General features: G+C 35.0%; 1 protein-coding gene across 3 annotated transcripts in view; it reads left to right on the plus strand.

Annotated features, from left to right (window-relative positions):
• BBS9 (Bardet-Biedl syndrome 9) overlaps positions 1–15,868 on the plus strand; it is a 280,198-nt gene that overhangs the window by 24,368 nt on the left and 239,962 nt on the right. For all 3 annotated transcript variants that reach the window (XM_072327288.1, XM_072327289.1, XM_072327287.1), the window contains exons 6-9: positions 378–552; positions 5,189–5,273; positions 6,162–6,345; positions 7,210–7,339. In XM_072327288.1, coding sequence (XP_072183389.1) covers positions 378–552; positions 5,189–5,273; positions 6,162–6,345; positions 7,210–7,339 — 574 coding nt within the window. The remainder of the gene's footprint in view (positions 1–377; positions 553–5,188; positions 5,274–6,161; positions 6,346–7,209; positions 7,340–15,868) is intronic.

Below are 15,868 nucleotides of genomic sequence, written 5' to 3' on the forward strand. Positions count from 1 at the left end.
TTTCCCTGCCCTGGGACTATTGAAACTTTTCTTGAAACTGCAATTGTAATAGTTATAACATGAGGAATTTTGCTTTACAATGAAATAATCTAACATTTTTTTTTCTTAATATATTCTGAATGACATCCAAAACCACCTGATTACCTAGATTTAATTATTGTGCTAAGTTTGTTCCTTATATTAAGCAAGAAGTAAGTTAAAGTTGGAATATTTGGTATTCTTCTTAATAGCAAACACTTACTGAATTGAATAGTGAATTGAAATTAGTTCTGTTAGTATAAGTACAGCTTTCTAATTCTGCAATTGTTAAAAGTTAAACTGCATAGTTAATGTTTTGTTTCCTTTATATATATCTTCTCTTTACTCTTCTTTCTTAGGTCGTGATTTGATATGTATACAGTCCATGGATGGCATGCTAATGTTATTTGAACAGGAAAGTTATGCTTTTGGCCGTTTTTTACCTGGTTTTCTTCTGCCTGGTCCCTTGACTTACAGCTCTCGGACAGATTCCTTCATTACAGTGTCTTCCTCTCGACAGGTTGAGAGTTACAAGTATGTGTTCATATTCAGTATTTATTGCGTATTTTGGTGCTGTTATTTAGTATGTTAACAAATAAAATAACCACATTTAATTTATTGTTGCATTGCTGAAAAAAGCAAACTGTGTTTCCTGTGTAATTTATACTCACATTAATTCTACAATTATCCAAGTTTATCATGTTACTGAAGAGTGATCATGCAGTCTTGCAAGTGCTAGACTTTTCAGTTCAGTCTAATTTTTCCATTCCATTTTGTCTGTACTGTACTGCTAAAGCAAAATGGTGTTCCTTCCAAACACCTTTTTAAAAATGTTTTATTTTGCTGCAAATATTTGTTAGTCTCATTAATCTGTTCAGTTTTTACAAGAGATTTGAGGTGACGCTTTGAACATGAGATCTTGTGAAGGAAATAATGGCTAGTTGGGAGAAGTAGAGTTCACCTGTCAGTATAGTCTTGATAACTTCATGAAGCCCTAGATTGAGGGATAGGTGCCAAATACTGCAAGTAAATGGTGGAATTGGGGATGAGGGCCAAGTGCTTAGCAGGGAATGCTTTGAGTTCCTTAAAGGAAGTGTGATGAGTAGAGGCCCATCTTAAGTGCAAGTTCACAAACGCTTACAGCCTGGGCAACAAAGAGGAGGAACTAGAAGTCACGTGCGGATGCAGAGCTTTGATGTTACTGCGTTTAGAGATGTGACAGGGGAGCCTGCAGGTTTGATCACTCCAGGCTCTCAGAAATAAATGACAGCAAGGAAGGATTTGTGTTCACCGCAGGGGAACAGCTTGAATTCACTTGGCTCTTTTATGGAACCAGCATGTTGAGTTTATTATTCAGATGAGTGCTCAGTGCAAGGGATGTTGTGATAGACAACTACTATTAAGCTTTTTTTAAAAAAATAGAATTTTCCTAATTGCAAGCCCTTGTTATGTCAAGGATTGCTATCTGCTAGGAGGGCCACATGACAGACTCCTACAACCTGGAATGTGCATCAAGGAAATCTTGACAGGCTGGGTAGGAAAGATCCTTTGCTGAGTTCATGGCTCAGAAGTAAGGAAGGAAGGTCTGGAGAAGTAGCAGTAAAAGCCTGCCATTTACTGTTGCGGACATTGGCTGCAGTGACCGTGAGATGATGCAGGTTAAGATCATGAGGAAATAAGGAAGATACGGAGTGAAATAAAAATTGTGCTTTTCAGGAGAAAGGATGGTCCTGTTCAGGGAAGTGATAGGCAGGATCCTGTAAGACCCTGGAGGATAAAAGAGCACAGGAAGAGCTATTTTATCACCATGGATAACCTTTTCAAAGACCAAGAACAAGTCATTTCAGTGTTAAGAAAATGATGAGTAGCGGAAAGCAGCTTGACTGAACAGGTAGATTCTGATTGAGTTCAAATGAAAAAAAGGAATGATATGGGAGATGGGAATTGAGGTGAACTACCAAGTATGTATATTGAAACATCAAGTGGACATGTGGGGGTGGATTGGGAAGACGTAAACTTGGTTAAAGCTTCTATGAGCAGAGAATCTGAAGGTCAAGAAGAAGGACTCCCACAAGATACCCCAGGCATGAAATGAAGATCAGTTAAATGGATCTACTAGTGAACAGAGTAGCCAACTTTATGACTAAGGCACGGAAAGACCTAGGAACTCAATGCCTGTGTTGCCTCATCTTTTCTCCATTAAAACTGATAATGTCTGCTCTTAGACCTTCTGAATTTTTTTGGCTAGCAATAGATATGGGGTGGTGAGAGGTGGTGGAGAATTAACAACTGCAAGATGGATGAAAAAGTGACAGAACTGCCAGACTTTCAGAGTAGTTGTCGATTCAGACTAATGGCCTTAGATGAATGATGTTCCTCAGGAGACAATACTGGAGCCAATATTTCTTTAACACCCTCATCAAAGACCTGAAATATAAGAATAAATGTTCTGAAATAACAAGTATGATGCCAAACTGTAAAAAGTGGGGAAAAAAAAAAAAAAGATTAGAGCAGAAGCTCTCTGAACTAAGTCTGGTTATTGCAGTTGACTATCAACACTTGTACTGTTAGTAAATATTTAAATATGTTTTGAAAGGCAGATTGCTTCTGCATATTTTAAGACTGCGAGCAAGTGATGCTGTGAAATTTAGGAGCTTGCAGATAATGCTCCTGCCAAACAGATATCGTAACCCTGTTATTTTGATTAACACTACTGATCTGTTATTACTGTTGGTCATTTTCCTACCACCAGCTTTTTCACACTGCACATCTATGTACTATGAAGACACAATTCCTCTACAGAGCCTTTGAAGAATATTGTGTATTATAATAAGACACTACCTGCCTTCTTGATTATAGCTGAAAGTAACAGTTCTGCCTTTTCAGAAAATGTCACCATGTTACCTGTTTGGGGAAATTATGGCAAATGACATCTCACTCTTTACTTATGAAGCAAATAAATGAATGATGCTTTATTCTTAAAATTCTATTTGTAGCCTCACTAAGTATTGAAGCACTGTTATTGTTGCTTGAACACACAAGAAAGTAGGATCCAACTCCTGGGATATACTGCTTATGCAAGTCTCCCTGTGGACTTTGTGACACTGATCACAGCTTTCTGAACCTTTCAGATCAACTAGTTTTCAGTCTACCTCATTGATGAACAAGATACATAAATCAACATCAACGTATATATGAAGTTGTTTTAGGGTATGGCATCAAAAGTGCAACTGAGAGACTTTTAGTATTAGCTTGGAGTTGTATTTGTTCTTTATGTAGCCTTCTGAGTCTCTGGTAAATATTTTGAGTTTGCTTTACTTCTGGGAATATCTTCTATTGCTAATTCTGGTAACTCTTCACTGCAGTTAAGCAGCAGAGAACTTAGGAAGCACTCAAAACGCTGAACTGCATGGGAAGCACTGAAAACACTCGTTGCATTCCTAAAATGAGTCTTTGAACATCTCTTCTCTCCGTCTTACATGGTGATTGCTTTACTTGATCTCCACATCTTTTTCTGTGAAGCTGCATTAATTTCACCTATACTAAAGCACTTCACTGAGCAACAGATGCTACTAAGAATTTCAGAGTGGAACCAAAATGTTGCTATGCATCCACCTTAGATATCTCTGTGAAATACTGTTGAAATGAATGCAGGAAAAAATTTCTTCTTTATTTTCTGAATAAGTTTGAATGCAGTTGTCACAAATCTTTTTCCTGAGCTTGAGTTATTTTGCTTCTAGTAATGGGAGAGGCCAATCTTTGTTACCCATGATGGAAATTTTTTTTCATTTTTGATTTTCACAGATTATGATTATTTTTATTCATTGTCTGCACTGGGGCTTGTATTGACTACAACGTAACGTAGAGCACTTAATGAACCATTTTAGTACTTTGTTTAGAAGGGAATCAATGCTTGCAAAATGTAACTGCCTGGAAATATATGGAAACATATCTTTTAATTTAATTTTCTATCTGAAATAAAAACAGCATTTCTCTGACTTTCTTTCATCAGAAGGGCTCTTGTTAATGATGTGAAAGGGCAAAGGTGTGCTGAAATCAGCATATAGAAAACACAATTACTGCCTCTTAAATATTATTTACTAATTATGCCTTATGAATCTAATTCAGGGAACGTTAATCTGACATAACACTTATTGTCATTACTTTATTACCCGAATTTCTCAAGCAATACTGTCTTTTAATTATTCTGCTAAAACTTAGACATTTTCAGATTCTAGATATTTCACGAGCCCATTACAGACATTGTGTTAATAATTTGGGAGAGGATAGATGTACTGCAAATAAAGGTACTTTTCAAATAAGTTGGTGAGTGGCTCTGTAACCGTATCAGTCAGCAGTCTTCAGAATCCTGAGATGCAAGTTGTCCTGCCATTTGTAGACATTCTGAATCATGAGCTGGTCCCACACTTGTTCTTGTAAGTGAAGGGGATTTTGCTTTTCCAGCCCCTCATGATTCATGGGTGAGAATTTCATGGATTGGAGTCTTGAGAAGCCTGGCTGTCAGTGAAGACTGAGACAAAGAACTCTTTGAGTACTTCAGCCTTCTCCATGTCTGTCAGTTTTTCCTTCCCATTTATCAGAAGGAGCATACTCTCTTTGGCTTGCCTCTTCTGACCAATGCTCAATTTGTAGAGTCCCTTGTTATTTTTCACATCTCTCATCAAGTACAGTTCTAACTGTGCCTTGGCTTTCTTGCTCCCATCTCTGTGTGTCTGGACAGTGTCCCTGAATACAGTAGTTTATTTTAAAAATTTCTGGGGGAATTAAAAAAAAAATAAATTAATTGCTATTTTAACTTCACAAATTGAAAAGATGCTGATTTCTTGCATTTGTCTCGTCTATAAGATATTTCCATCCTTTAGTAGTTAGCCATTGAATTACGTTAATGTCAGGGGAAACCTGTATAGAACCCTTGTTCTAAATTCTGCCTTCCACATAGTTTTTATTCTACAGCTATTTTTATTCTAACATCTTTGCTGATTGTGGCTGTGCTGCTGCTTTATGATGATCTTTTTTAGGTTATGCTTTTGCTGTGTAGGTATACTCATAACATGATAATTATTTTTATTTCATGTAAAGGTTTTAACTACAAAGATGTTGTATTTTGTTGTATTACTTTTTTTTTTTTTTTTTTAACTTTCTTTAACAGATACCAAGTGCTGGCATTTGCAACTGATGCTGATGGAAGACAAGAGACAGTACAACAAAAACTTAGTTCTGGAAAGAAACTTGTGGTAAATGCTGTTTACTTTACATAACATCTATGGTGCCTTGCATGCATCTGAAAAATATCAATACTAAGTAATGAATGGAAACATTTTCTGGTGACAAAGGATCCTATCCAATTGCTTTTAAATGGCAGCAGAAAGTCTTCTGTATATTTTTATTAGGATTTCCTTTAGCCTTAGTTGTTTCAGGTTGGGCCTTAATACTCGCTACTGTTCTGAGAAAAACAATAAATGAAAACAATAACAAAAGCTATTAATAATCTGTAATGTTGCTTAAACATGTAAGGATATAGGCAAGGAAGGATTTTGAAATAGTCCTTCTTTATATCGATGCATATAGTTGGAAAAGTACATAAACTTTCATATGCAGAACCATTGTTCAGATTAAAGGGTGTACCTTATTGGGTGCAGATATGTGTGTGGGCTTAAGATTTTGTCTGTGTTTTCAATTACATATTGGTAGAATAGACATTCCTCCCTAATGCTACCCTAAGGAAATGTACTGTGGCAGATTTAAATGATTTTATCTCTCTGTTTTTGGAGACTTTCACACTTACTACATAAAGCATTTTCATCTTCATTGGGTTGTGTATCTTAACATTTAGTTAAATATGCTTTTGCAGTTTATTGCTTAGCCATTAATAGATGATAATTTAGAAATGTTGGTGTTGCTTTACCCACAATAAGGAAAATCACAACTGCTTTCCAAGTCAACAAGTGGATAAGTAATATTTTCTCCTTCCAAAAAAACAGACCTTGATTTTTCTTTTCCACTTATGCTACTGATACTTCAATGGCTTGATGAATTCTGAGCTTTCTTTGTGTATTTTTGAACTTATCTTAAATGCGCAATTCTTGACTGATCTCTAGAGCATGTATTCTTTTCTTTAAAAGGTGGATTGGGTTCTCAACATTGGAGAACAAGCACTGGATATATGCATTGTCTCCTTTAATCAGGCAGTTTCTTCTGTTTTTGTGCTTGGTGAGAGAAGCCTCTTCTGCCTAAAGGATAATGGACAAATTCGCTTCATGAAAAAGCTTGATTACAGTCCAAGTTGCTTCATTCCTTATTGTTCAGGTTTGTAAAAAAAAATTCAACTTGAAACTTTCAGCTTTGCTACTTTCCTAGTTGTTTTCTTTTTTTATAATATTCTTTAAAAAATGCTATTGATTGTAGAATACAAAATAAAAGCTGCCTTCTTCTTAGATTTATTTTCTAATATTGTTAATCCGAAATATTATGACTTTTAGAATCTAAATAGCTTATTTTCTCATAACCAAATATGATGTATGTGTCTAGTGTTTGGGTAAGTTTATCCAAGCTACCAAGTCACCAAACATGAAAGAATGAGAGATTAGTGTTGGAAAACTTGTTATTCACTGAAAGTGAATGTTAAAAAAGTTTATTGTTGAGAGATGAAACTGATAAATTTTTGACACTCTGCCTTTTTTAGACTTAGAATCTCATTTTAGACTTTGTAAAAATGATCTTAATAATCTTCACATAATTTACATGCTGTCTGATTTGCGTTATAAATGAAACATACAAGCATATAAATCTTTAATCAATATTCACAGGTCAGTGAATTAATGAAGAGTATTAAGTCATTGATATTATTTAATCATGTGTGTTTTGTCATACCTGTCCTGGCATGCCAACATTATAATTATGATGAGTCTTTGTTATTTGTATCTTAAGTTATAAAACATATCTGGCTAGAATTCTGAGAAATTTTGGCATGTGTGTTGTATGATTGGAATTGATATTCATAATTAATCACATACATCCTTGGTTCTTGGCTATTCTATAGATATATTTAAAATGAGTGATATCTTAAAAGGAAATAAGTGAATAAATAGTTTGGTAGTATATACCTCCAAAAAGAAAGTAATGGTTTATGGTAATAGCTTTATTTTTAAACTGTTTTTATGTTTTTAACAGTGAAAGAAGGAACGATAAACACCCTAGTTGGAAACCATAGTAAAATGCTGTATGTTTATCAAGATATTACGCTGAAATGGGCCACTCAGCTTCCCCATGTTCCCGTATCAGTAAAAGTAGCCAATTTACAGTAAGTTACTTGTTGAAGTACTTTTCCGGATTCATTTCTAGTAGTGAAGTTTGCTTGTAGATCCTAACAAGTGAGTCTGAGGTATGTAACAAATGAGACAGCTTTTAAGATGAAATTTCAAGGTGTTTGTTTTGTAAAATATTAATTTTGTAGTGGGCCTACTAGAATTTCTGTTCTGTGCTTTAGACTTTGATTTTCATGAGTAAAAATGGAAATTGCTCTCATACTTCTAATGAAGTAGTTTCTTCTTTAAAAGAATGAATAATTAAGCTTTGCTATCTGGTAAGATCCTTCCCTGAGACAGAATAAGAAGATGCTCACTGAAAATCTGTTCTCCATTAAACATTTAAGAGCATATGAATTCCAGACATGGTTTGTTGGAACAGATTGTTCAACTCCAATGTTAAACTATGGAAATTAGTTTAAGGAACTGGTTAAAATGCTCAGAGTTGTACTGAAATGAACCAAAATTTTTTGTAAAATGTGCTCCCAATGGACAGGACAGGGACAAACCTGTCAGATGCAGGATGAAATACTGAGAAATGATGACCGTGTCTATTACTTGCGCCAACCTTCTCATTGAAATGAGAAGCAAACTACAGAAAAGTTCTGCTAGTGCTTGTATGATCCAACTTATGCCTACACAGTGGTGAACGTACAGATGGTACCGGCTTCCTGTTGTTTGCGATCATCGGGAAATGCTGTGTCCTTTTAGGGTCAAGTTTATGGCTGTCATGACAATATACTTTGGATTGTTGAATAGTGACTCAATCTTTAGTTCTCTGTTTTATCACAAAGTCTCGTAATAAACGAAAGTGCAATATCTGACTTAGACAGAGTAGAAACTTGTGAGGGATGTTTGTGTTTTTGATTTGGTGGTGATTTTATTAGATTATTTTTAATTAAAATTAAAGGTTAAAAAGGTTATTAAATTATTTTAAAATATTTTATAATTTAAAAGTTTAATTTTTTTGAAGTCTCCCTGAAGAGAGCTTTACTGGTTTTTATCCAACAGGTCTTAAATTAAGAATGTAACAAATCACATCTGTGATCTAATTAGTATAAAAGAAACAGAAAAAATTATGCAGGATGTTACAGTATAGCTTTTGTAGTTTGGAAAAAATAATGTCCACAGAAAAATTGAAAAAGACATTGAAGTTTTTTCAACACCATATTGTACTACCATTGGTATATAGAATTATTTGCATATTATTCAAATACTTGGAGGGCCCTTCCAACCTGTGACTCTTTGACTAAGAAATTTTAGGGATGTGGTTTGGTGGGCGTGGTGAGGATGGGTTGATGGTTGGACTAGATTATTTCAGTAGTCTTTTCCAACCTTAATGATTCTTTTATTGTATAGTTCTAAATTCATGCAGATTCTACTTGTTCTACGTAATATTATACACCGAGTAGTTTGATCTTTTGAGAATTCTGGGAGCCTGCTTATTTATCCTAAATAATTTTGTTTCTTACAGGCCCAAAATTTCTGTACAACTATATAATACTTTTATTGTTATTTTTATTGTTTTGTCCTATGGAGGATACAGACAGCAGTCTAGTTATACAAATCTCTTTTTATATGGATACTGATGAATGAAGGGCTGTGTATCCGTCTGTATAAACCCAACAGCTCGTGTGGCAGAAGCGCAGCACATATGAGTTTCAGTGCTATCTTTGTGTTTGAATATATGCACTATGCTTGTATTTCATACTGATGCTGAAACTAAAGCTAAACAGCAAGAAAACTGCACTAAAGCTTACAGAGATAATAATTTGGTTTAAACAAAGGATTAAAAAAAACCCAGCAACCTGAAAGAGGATTCTCATTTTATGTGAGTCAATGTAGTGATTTTCCAATACTTAATCCACTTGAGAGGCCACAGTCTCAGCTGGAGCCCCTGGGCACTACTGTAACATAAATGGCATTAAGTCTTAATAACCATACAGTTGTTAATCCTACACTGCTGAGAGATGGAAGCACCTCTAAAATGACCTGTGTAAATGAATTATTTTCACATTCTTTCCACTTTTATTGCAATACTTGCAAAGTAAATGGACCATTCTGAAAGCAATTGTCTTTACAGATCATGTAAGTTCATCTGCTTATTGTGTGTGGCTCTAGCTTGTTGGATAAGGAAAGCAGCATTAGAAGATATTTTATGTAAATTCCCTTGGGGCAAGGTTAGTGTGATTGCTTCTGTAATGGCAGTCATCTGCTTTATTCTGTAATCTTGATAGTTTGCCACTAAGACCAGCCCTCCACATACTTTAGAGTATTCCAAGTAAGTTTGGTTTTGTCGTGTACCCCTCCTTCTTTTTTATGATTTTATTTTTCCTCTTACAGTAACGCAAAATGCAGAATTTCCCTATTGCAATACTGGTATGTAAATAATGATAATAACAGACTGCAATCTTTGGGATTAAATTCCAGGACAAACTGCTTTATTTCTATCATTCCACTTTCAGAAGCATACAGGGAAGAAGCAGAATCAAAGTGCTTACTAATAACATTTTTGCTGAGGTGTCTGCATATCTAAAGATGATGTATTTTTAAAGCTGTTGCACTGGACATTTTGCCTTTCCTCTATTGTAAAAACCTGAGTGTTGGATTAATTTATACTACTTAGGACTTTGTCACAGTTCCAATTCATCTTCCCATTGATAAGCCTGCTTGGAAGGTTTCACGTACCATGTGTTGTTATTAAAGCTATGGCTGTGAAAAAGTATTCTCGCTGAGGCTGAAACTCTTTGGAAGAATGTTCAGCTGTTCTGTCTGAGTTAATTTAAAAGTAACAAACAAAGGACCCCTCCCAAACAAAGCAAGACACAAAACAAAAGCAAACAGACCACGCTCTTATAGAGGGTTTGAAGAGTTTGTCCATATGCTACAGTTATACAGGGAAATCACTCTCATTTTCAGTGTTGAAATAGTAACTGTGAGTACCAGTGATTGTTTGGTATCCATTGTAGTTACAGAAATACCTCCTTTGCTGTGACTTTAACTCTCGTTTCCTTTCTTCTATGCTTATCCTTTGTTTCACCGCAGAGACCTCTTTCCCAAGAACTTCACTGCACCTGAAGATCTCTTTTGTTAAAGAAGTTTCATTAGCAGTCTCTCTTTTTAAATTTGATTTAGTCATTTTTTGGTGCTTCCTAAGATACATTACATTTTCTTCTCACATTCTCCCATAATTCAGGTAGTTATTTGGGGAGCAGGTTCATAGGAATGTGATTCTGACAAAGATGTTTAAAGTTCCTGTCAGCTCAAATGCCTCATTCTTTTTTCACTCCTGCCGGCGAGTGGTTGTACAGTCAAGTATCTTAATTCCTACATGTACCAAAAAGGTGGGTCATGTTTGTCTGAATCATCTGAAATAACTTTTTGAGAAAGTAGCAGAAAGTAACTTTTTAAGGGCTTCTTAGAGGTCATATTTGTTTTTCTGTGCCTGAATTATCCTACCTCCGTATGCTTGACCATAAAAGGTCCTTGGAGTGGATTAAAATTCTTAGACCATTCACTTTTCTATTTATTTGACTCTAATTCACTTGGCAAAGCTGATCCTAAGAGTACCATGTTTTAATGGCGGATTGGTTGTACTAAGTATTATGCTGACCTGGATGACCTGAAACTAGAACATTGTGTTAAGGTGCGTTCAGTCCGAAGCAAAATAGCTCCTGTTGCTAGCCTCAGGGGTGTTTCCATCACAAACATCTGAATTGCCACTGTGGGTTCAGTCAGTTAAATCCACATAGATAGAGCATTATAGCTTGGATATGATCTCAGGAAAGGGATTTCTGTTTTGATCACTTCCAAGTTAGAAATCTGTTTTTGCAATAGGAAGGCATGAGGGCTCCAAGTCTAGGACTTTGTTTCTTTTTTTTTTTTTTTTCTGATTTTTTTTTTTTTTTTTTTCCTGTTGGCTAGTCTTGGTTTTGATTGTATTATTCATTCTTCACATTTAATCTGATGAGCCTGTGAATGCTGAAATGAGCCCAATTTTTTTTTTCTTTTAAATTGAAATAGCAAAGTATATGTATGTGTGTGTGTGTGTATATATATATATGTATATATAATATATATATTTTCCCCTCAAGATGGTATTGCATGCTGCTCCTATTTTACATTTTTTGTGCTATCAGTCAAGAAATGAAGCCTAGTACTACCTTTAAGGAGTGGGAGGGGAAGTAGGTTTGATGTGGAATTTATCTACACACATCCAGTTTTAGCAATACACCAGCCATCTCTCAGGGTTTAGGAAATGTATTTCAGGAAGGATCGTGTTTTCCCTCTCTAATCCATTGGGGCTCTTTTCTAGGCACCAGTTTATCAGTGAAATTTATAATTAAACGAGGGATAATTTTAACTTCAGATTCATTAGAATTTGATTAGAAATGCTCCAAAGAAAAAACATTAGCCCCACCTTTACTGCTTGTCTACAGGTTATCGAATGATTTGCCTATATGATGCCTCTTGTTTTGAGGAGCTTAATTTAATCTGGAGATTAAAATATGGGAACGAATCTTATCTATTGTGAGCTTTTATGCATACTGTGTCTGTGAGCAAAAAGACTACATTTCATGGAAGAAAGATTGTTGTAGGAAATAACCCACAAAATGATATGTGTGCCATGTAAAATATTCCTTTTATTATGAGGGGTTGACAGGTATGGACAAGTTAGTGGAAGTTACTGGAGTACTTGCTTTTACTTACATTTATTTGATGGATACATATCATTTTACTTGGTTATGGAACAGCTTTGTGAAGAGGAAATATAAAGTTTATAAAGCAGCCTGGAAAAGTATTGTTTAGTTTTGTTTTTCCTTTTTAGTCCAGAAGTAATTTAGCACCTTTAAAGAATAAGAATCTCTGAGCTTCTTAAAGATATTGCATTTCCAGAAGCCAACTTTTTAAGCTTAAGTTAAACTTGTAAACATACTTTCAAGATTTGAGGTGGAGGGAAAAATACCTAAATTAAAAATAAAAGTGTTGAAAAGCCAGGAAGTAAAAGTAGACTTCACATGTTCAGGAGGCAAGCAGGGTTTCTTAGTAAGCTTTATCCACACTTGAACTCATTATAAACTTCAATTCTATCTGTGTTTATACTGAGGAGTGACCCTGTAATAATACGAGAAGTTTCCATGTTTTCACCACTAACTCTGTATTGCTCAGTTTGCCGTCAAAAATAGTTTTTTGCTACGTGCTAGGACTGTAACTGACGGTGGCATTTGAAATTTACTTAAGTCTTACTTAAAATTGTTACTACTTCTTCATGTATGATCTCTCAGGCTTGACAACATAGCAGTTACGCTTGAACTCCTAACATTAGTATTGTGAATGACCAGACCATTAAAACTGTATCACATAGTTGTGTACTTGCCGCCTAGCTGCTTATTGGTGTTTTTGTTTTGACTCATACTTTTTTTATTGTGGTTTCTACTCAATTAGGGACTTCTTTGAAGTAATACATTTAAGGTTGCGTTGTACATGCTTGGATACAGGAAATACTGCAACTTACTGAATCACCTCAAAGCTGTTGAGTGAAGATGCTATAGTAGTCCAGGTCTGTTACTATTTGAGAAAATAGAAAGAAATTCAGTAAATATAAAATTTCTAATGTTGTTCTGTTAGAAGTTCTCCTTCACGCTGCCCTTGTGCCTCTCAGGTGATCCTTACAAGACTGTAGGGAATATTGACTGTTTCTATGTCTTTAGCCTCTCATGTATTAATTTTGAGGAAGAATAGTGATTCACACAAAAAAATGTTTCCACCAATATGTGTAGAAATTTAAAAAAAAAAAAAAAAAAGAATCAAAGACCATTTGACTGATGTAGATGATGAGAATAATTTTTTTGTGTGTTTGTTCTTGCTTGTTCCAATTTTTGTTTTGTTCTGCGTGGTGCTATGAGTGGTTACTACGCTTTTGTGTCTCTTGAAAAATTCCTTCTCGTTACAGTTATGCAAGTGCAGTACAAGAGAATATTTTACAATATTTTGGAAATATTTTGACATTTAAAATCTAATTTTGGAGATAGTAACTTCAGATTTACCGAAACAGTCTTGTTATGGGCTAAGTTAAAAACTTACTCTGAGCTGCCTCTTCCCTTTGAACTGTCAATTTTACTTTTCCTGTATTTGGCCATTCTGGGATCTTACAAAGAGCAATGAGTGTCTGCAAAGAAATTTCTGATGCTGGAACCCCAGATTCAAAAGAATGTGCAAGGAAAGATGTAGTGGTTTTTGTGCTTCATTGGTTTACTGTGTATTCCTGTCCAGTCTTTCCCTTTAGTCTGCAGCTTGCATGGGAGGCTGAGTATTGCTCTGATGGTGAGAAGTGGTGACTCTGATGAACAGCATGGATTGTCCCTACACTCCTTCTGGACTTAATGCCAAGCGATAGGTGCTTCTGGGCTCCAGACTGTATTACAGGCACTTAGAGGTTTGTGTTTTGAAAGGGAGCATTAAGCTGAAGAATATACTTATTGCATTTAAAAACAGTTATTTCATGTGTCCGTGAAGAAAATCACTTTTTTTTTTTCCTGCTCTCTAGAAAAGAGCTTTATCTAGTAGTCCTCTTGGATTTTCAAGTTTATTAGTATTTCATAGTATTAGAATGACTAATAGGAAATGCATAGTTTGCATGCCTGTTTGTCTAATGACTTACAAAGTCATGGATCCCTGGAGACTGTTACTCACTGCTTTCACAGAACCAAGACTTCTTTTCCGTGTATGAGTAATAACTTCAGCTTGACACGGTTAACCTGCATCTAAATTTATGGCATTTTATCTGAAAAAGTTTCAGATAAACTTTCTGATTCAACAGCCTCTTTCTGTAAAGAAGAAAGCCTGAATCTGGTCCTTCAGTTCTTCATTGTTTTGTTTACTTCCCAGATTTGAAATCACATGTAGCTCAAAAGACTCATCAGTTTAATTAAGGATGTGAATCAAAAGATGGGAATTCAGAATCCTGGTATATATCCACTGCTTGAAAATGTGTTTATTTTTATGATGTTTTGGTTTACAATATTATTTTTTTTTTAAAGAAAATTGAAATCTGCAATCAATCTCCAAGTGAGTGACTATCAGTCTGGTTGAAATATGAACTTGAAATTAAAACTCATTCTCTGGCACAGAATCATAGTACATTGGATGGTTAGTGAACTAATGCACTTGATGTACCTACGCTTTCCAATCAGTAGAAAGGCAAAAGAAACTGAATTTAACTGGAAAAAATATGAAGAAATATTACAGTTGAATAAAGAATATGAGATGTAAAAAGGCCATCTTCTATAGGGAAGTAGTGGGTGGAGTCAAAATAAAACCCTCTCATTGAATTTTTTTTTAGCTATCCAGATGCTAGAAAATACTTTGTTCTTCATTCCAGCCCATCTGTTATTCCTTATTATAACTCACATCACCACAGCTACCACAACTGTTAAAGAATCACCATATAAAAATGGCAGAACTTGCATATAAAAACAGCAAAACTTAGCACTTATTACATGGTTTTATGGAAGGAAAACTGCAGGAATCAAACTTTATAGTTTGTTGAAAGATTTTTCCTTTTTCTGTGTAGTAGTACTGTAATAGAAGCAATGCCAGTTATGACGCACAGTATGAACTGTTCAGTTATATGTGCATATAGATATATAAATTTTTATTTGAGTGTTCTGTAAGAATACGCTGCTTGATCTGAGAAGTTAGATGCAGAAACTTCTACAATCTTACTTAAACATAATTGCATTTTAAGGATAAGTTTTTAGGAAAAAGGAAAATTATTGCATCTGGTTTTCATCGCTGAATTTCCACTGCCATTGTCAAGAGATAGCTGTACAATATATTACAGTTTTAAAGGTCATTCTAAGAGAAAGTTTTAATGTGCATAGTTTATGCAACCACAAAATGTAGATGTGACTGCTTTTCCTGTACCTTACCAGGATTCTGATCCTGCAAAAGCCATAGACATGCTGTGTCCAGAATATACTCTGATTCATGACTGAGGTTTTCTAGCAAGTTAAATTTCCAAGTAGCATACATTGTATGATATTAAACACGTGCCCATATTGCCAGTTCTCCTAATTTTGTTGCATGTCACTTACTTGCTTTTTCAAAAAGGCAGGTTTTTATAGTTATGTGGTTTTGTAAGGGTTTTGGCTTTCTTTAGAATAACAGGTAAAATATTCCTACCTTCATGGTTCTAGAAGAAGCCTTAAAAGTGGAAATTCTAACTATTCAAGAACAAGACAAATTACTCCTTGTTTTAATATTTAATATAAAATGCTTGCTATATAACAACTACTGTGTGGGGTGTGGTGTTGTTTTGTGGTTTTGTTTTTTTTTTAACCTCCGTTTTCTCTATGCTTGTTCATGCTGTGAAAGAGTGTAAATGTAACTCTCAGGTTCTGAACTTGGTGTTGGGTGTTGAGCAATGGAGCTAATGGATGTATTGTGACACATATTCTGCCAGTGGAAGTGCTGGACTTGTTTGCCTAATAGTCATTATGAAAAGTCTGTTGATTTTGAAGGTC

This window comes from Excalfactoria chinensis, chromosome 2 (genome assembly GCF_039878825.1).
Source record: "Excalfactoria chinensis isolate bCotChi1 chromosome 2, bCotChi1.hap2, whole genome shotgun sequence".
Lineage (NCBI taxonomy): Eukaryota > Metazoa > Chordata > Aves > Galliformes > Phasianidae > Excalfactoria > Excalfactoria chinensis.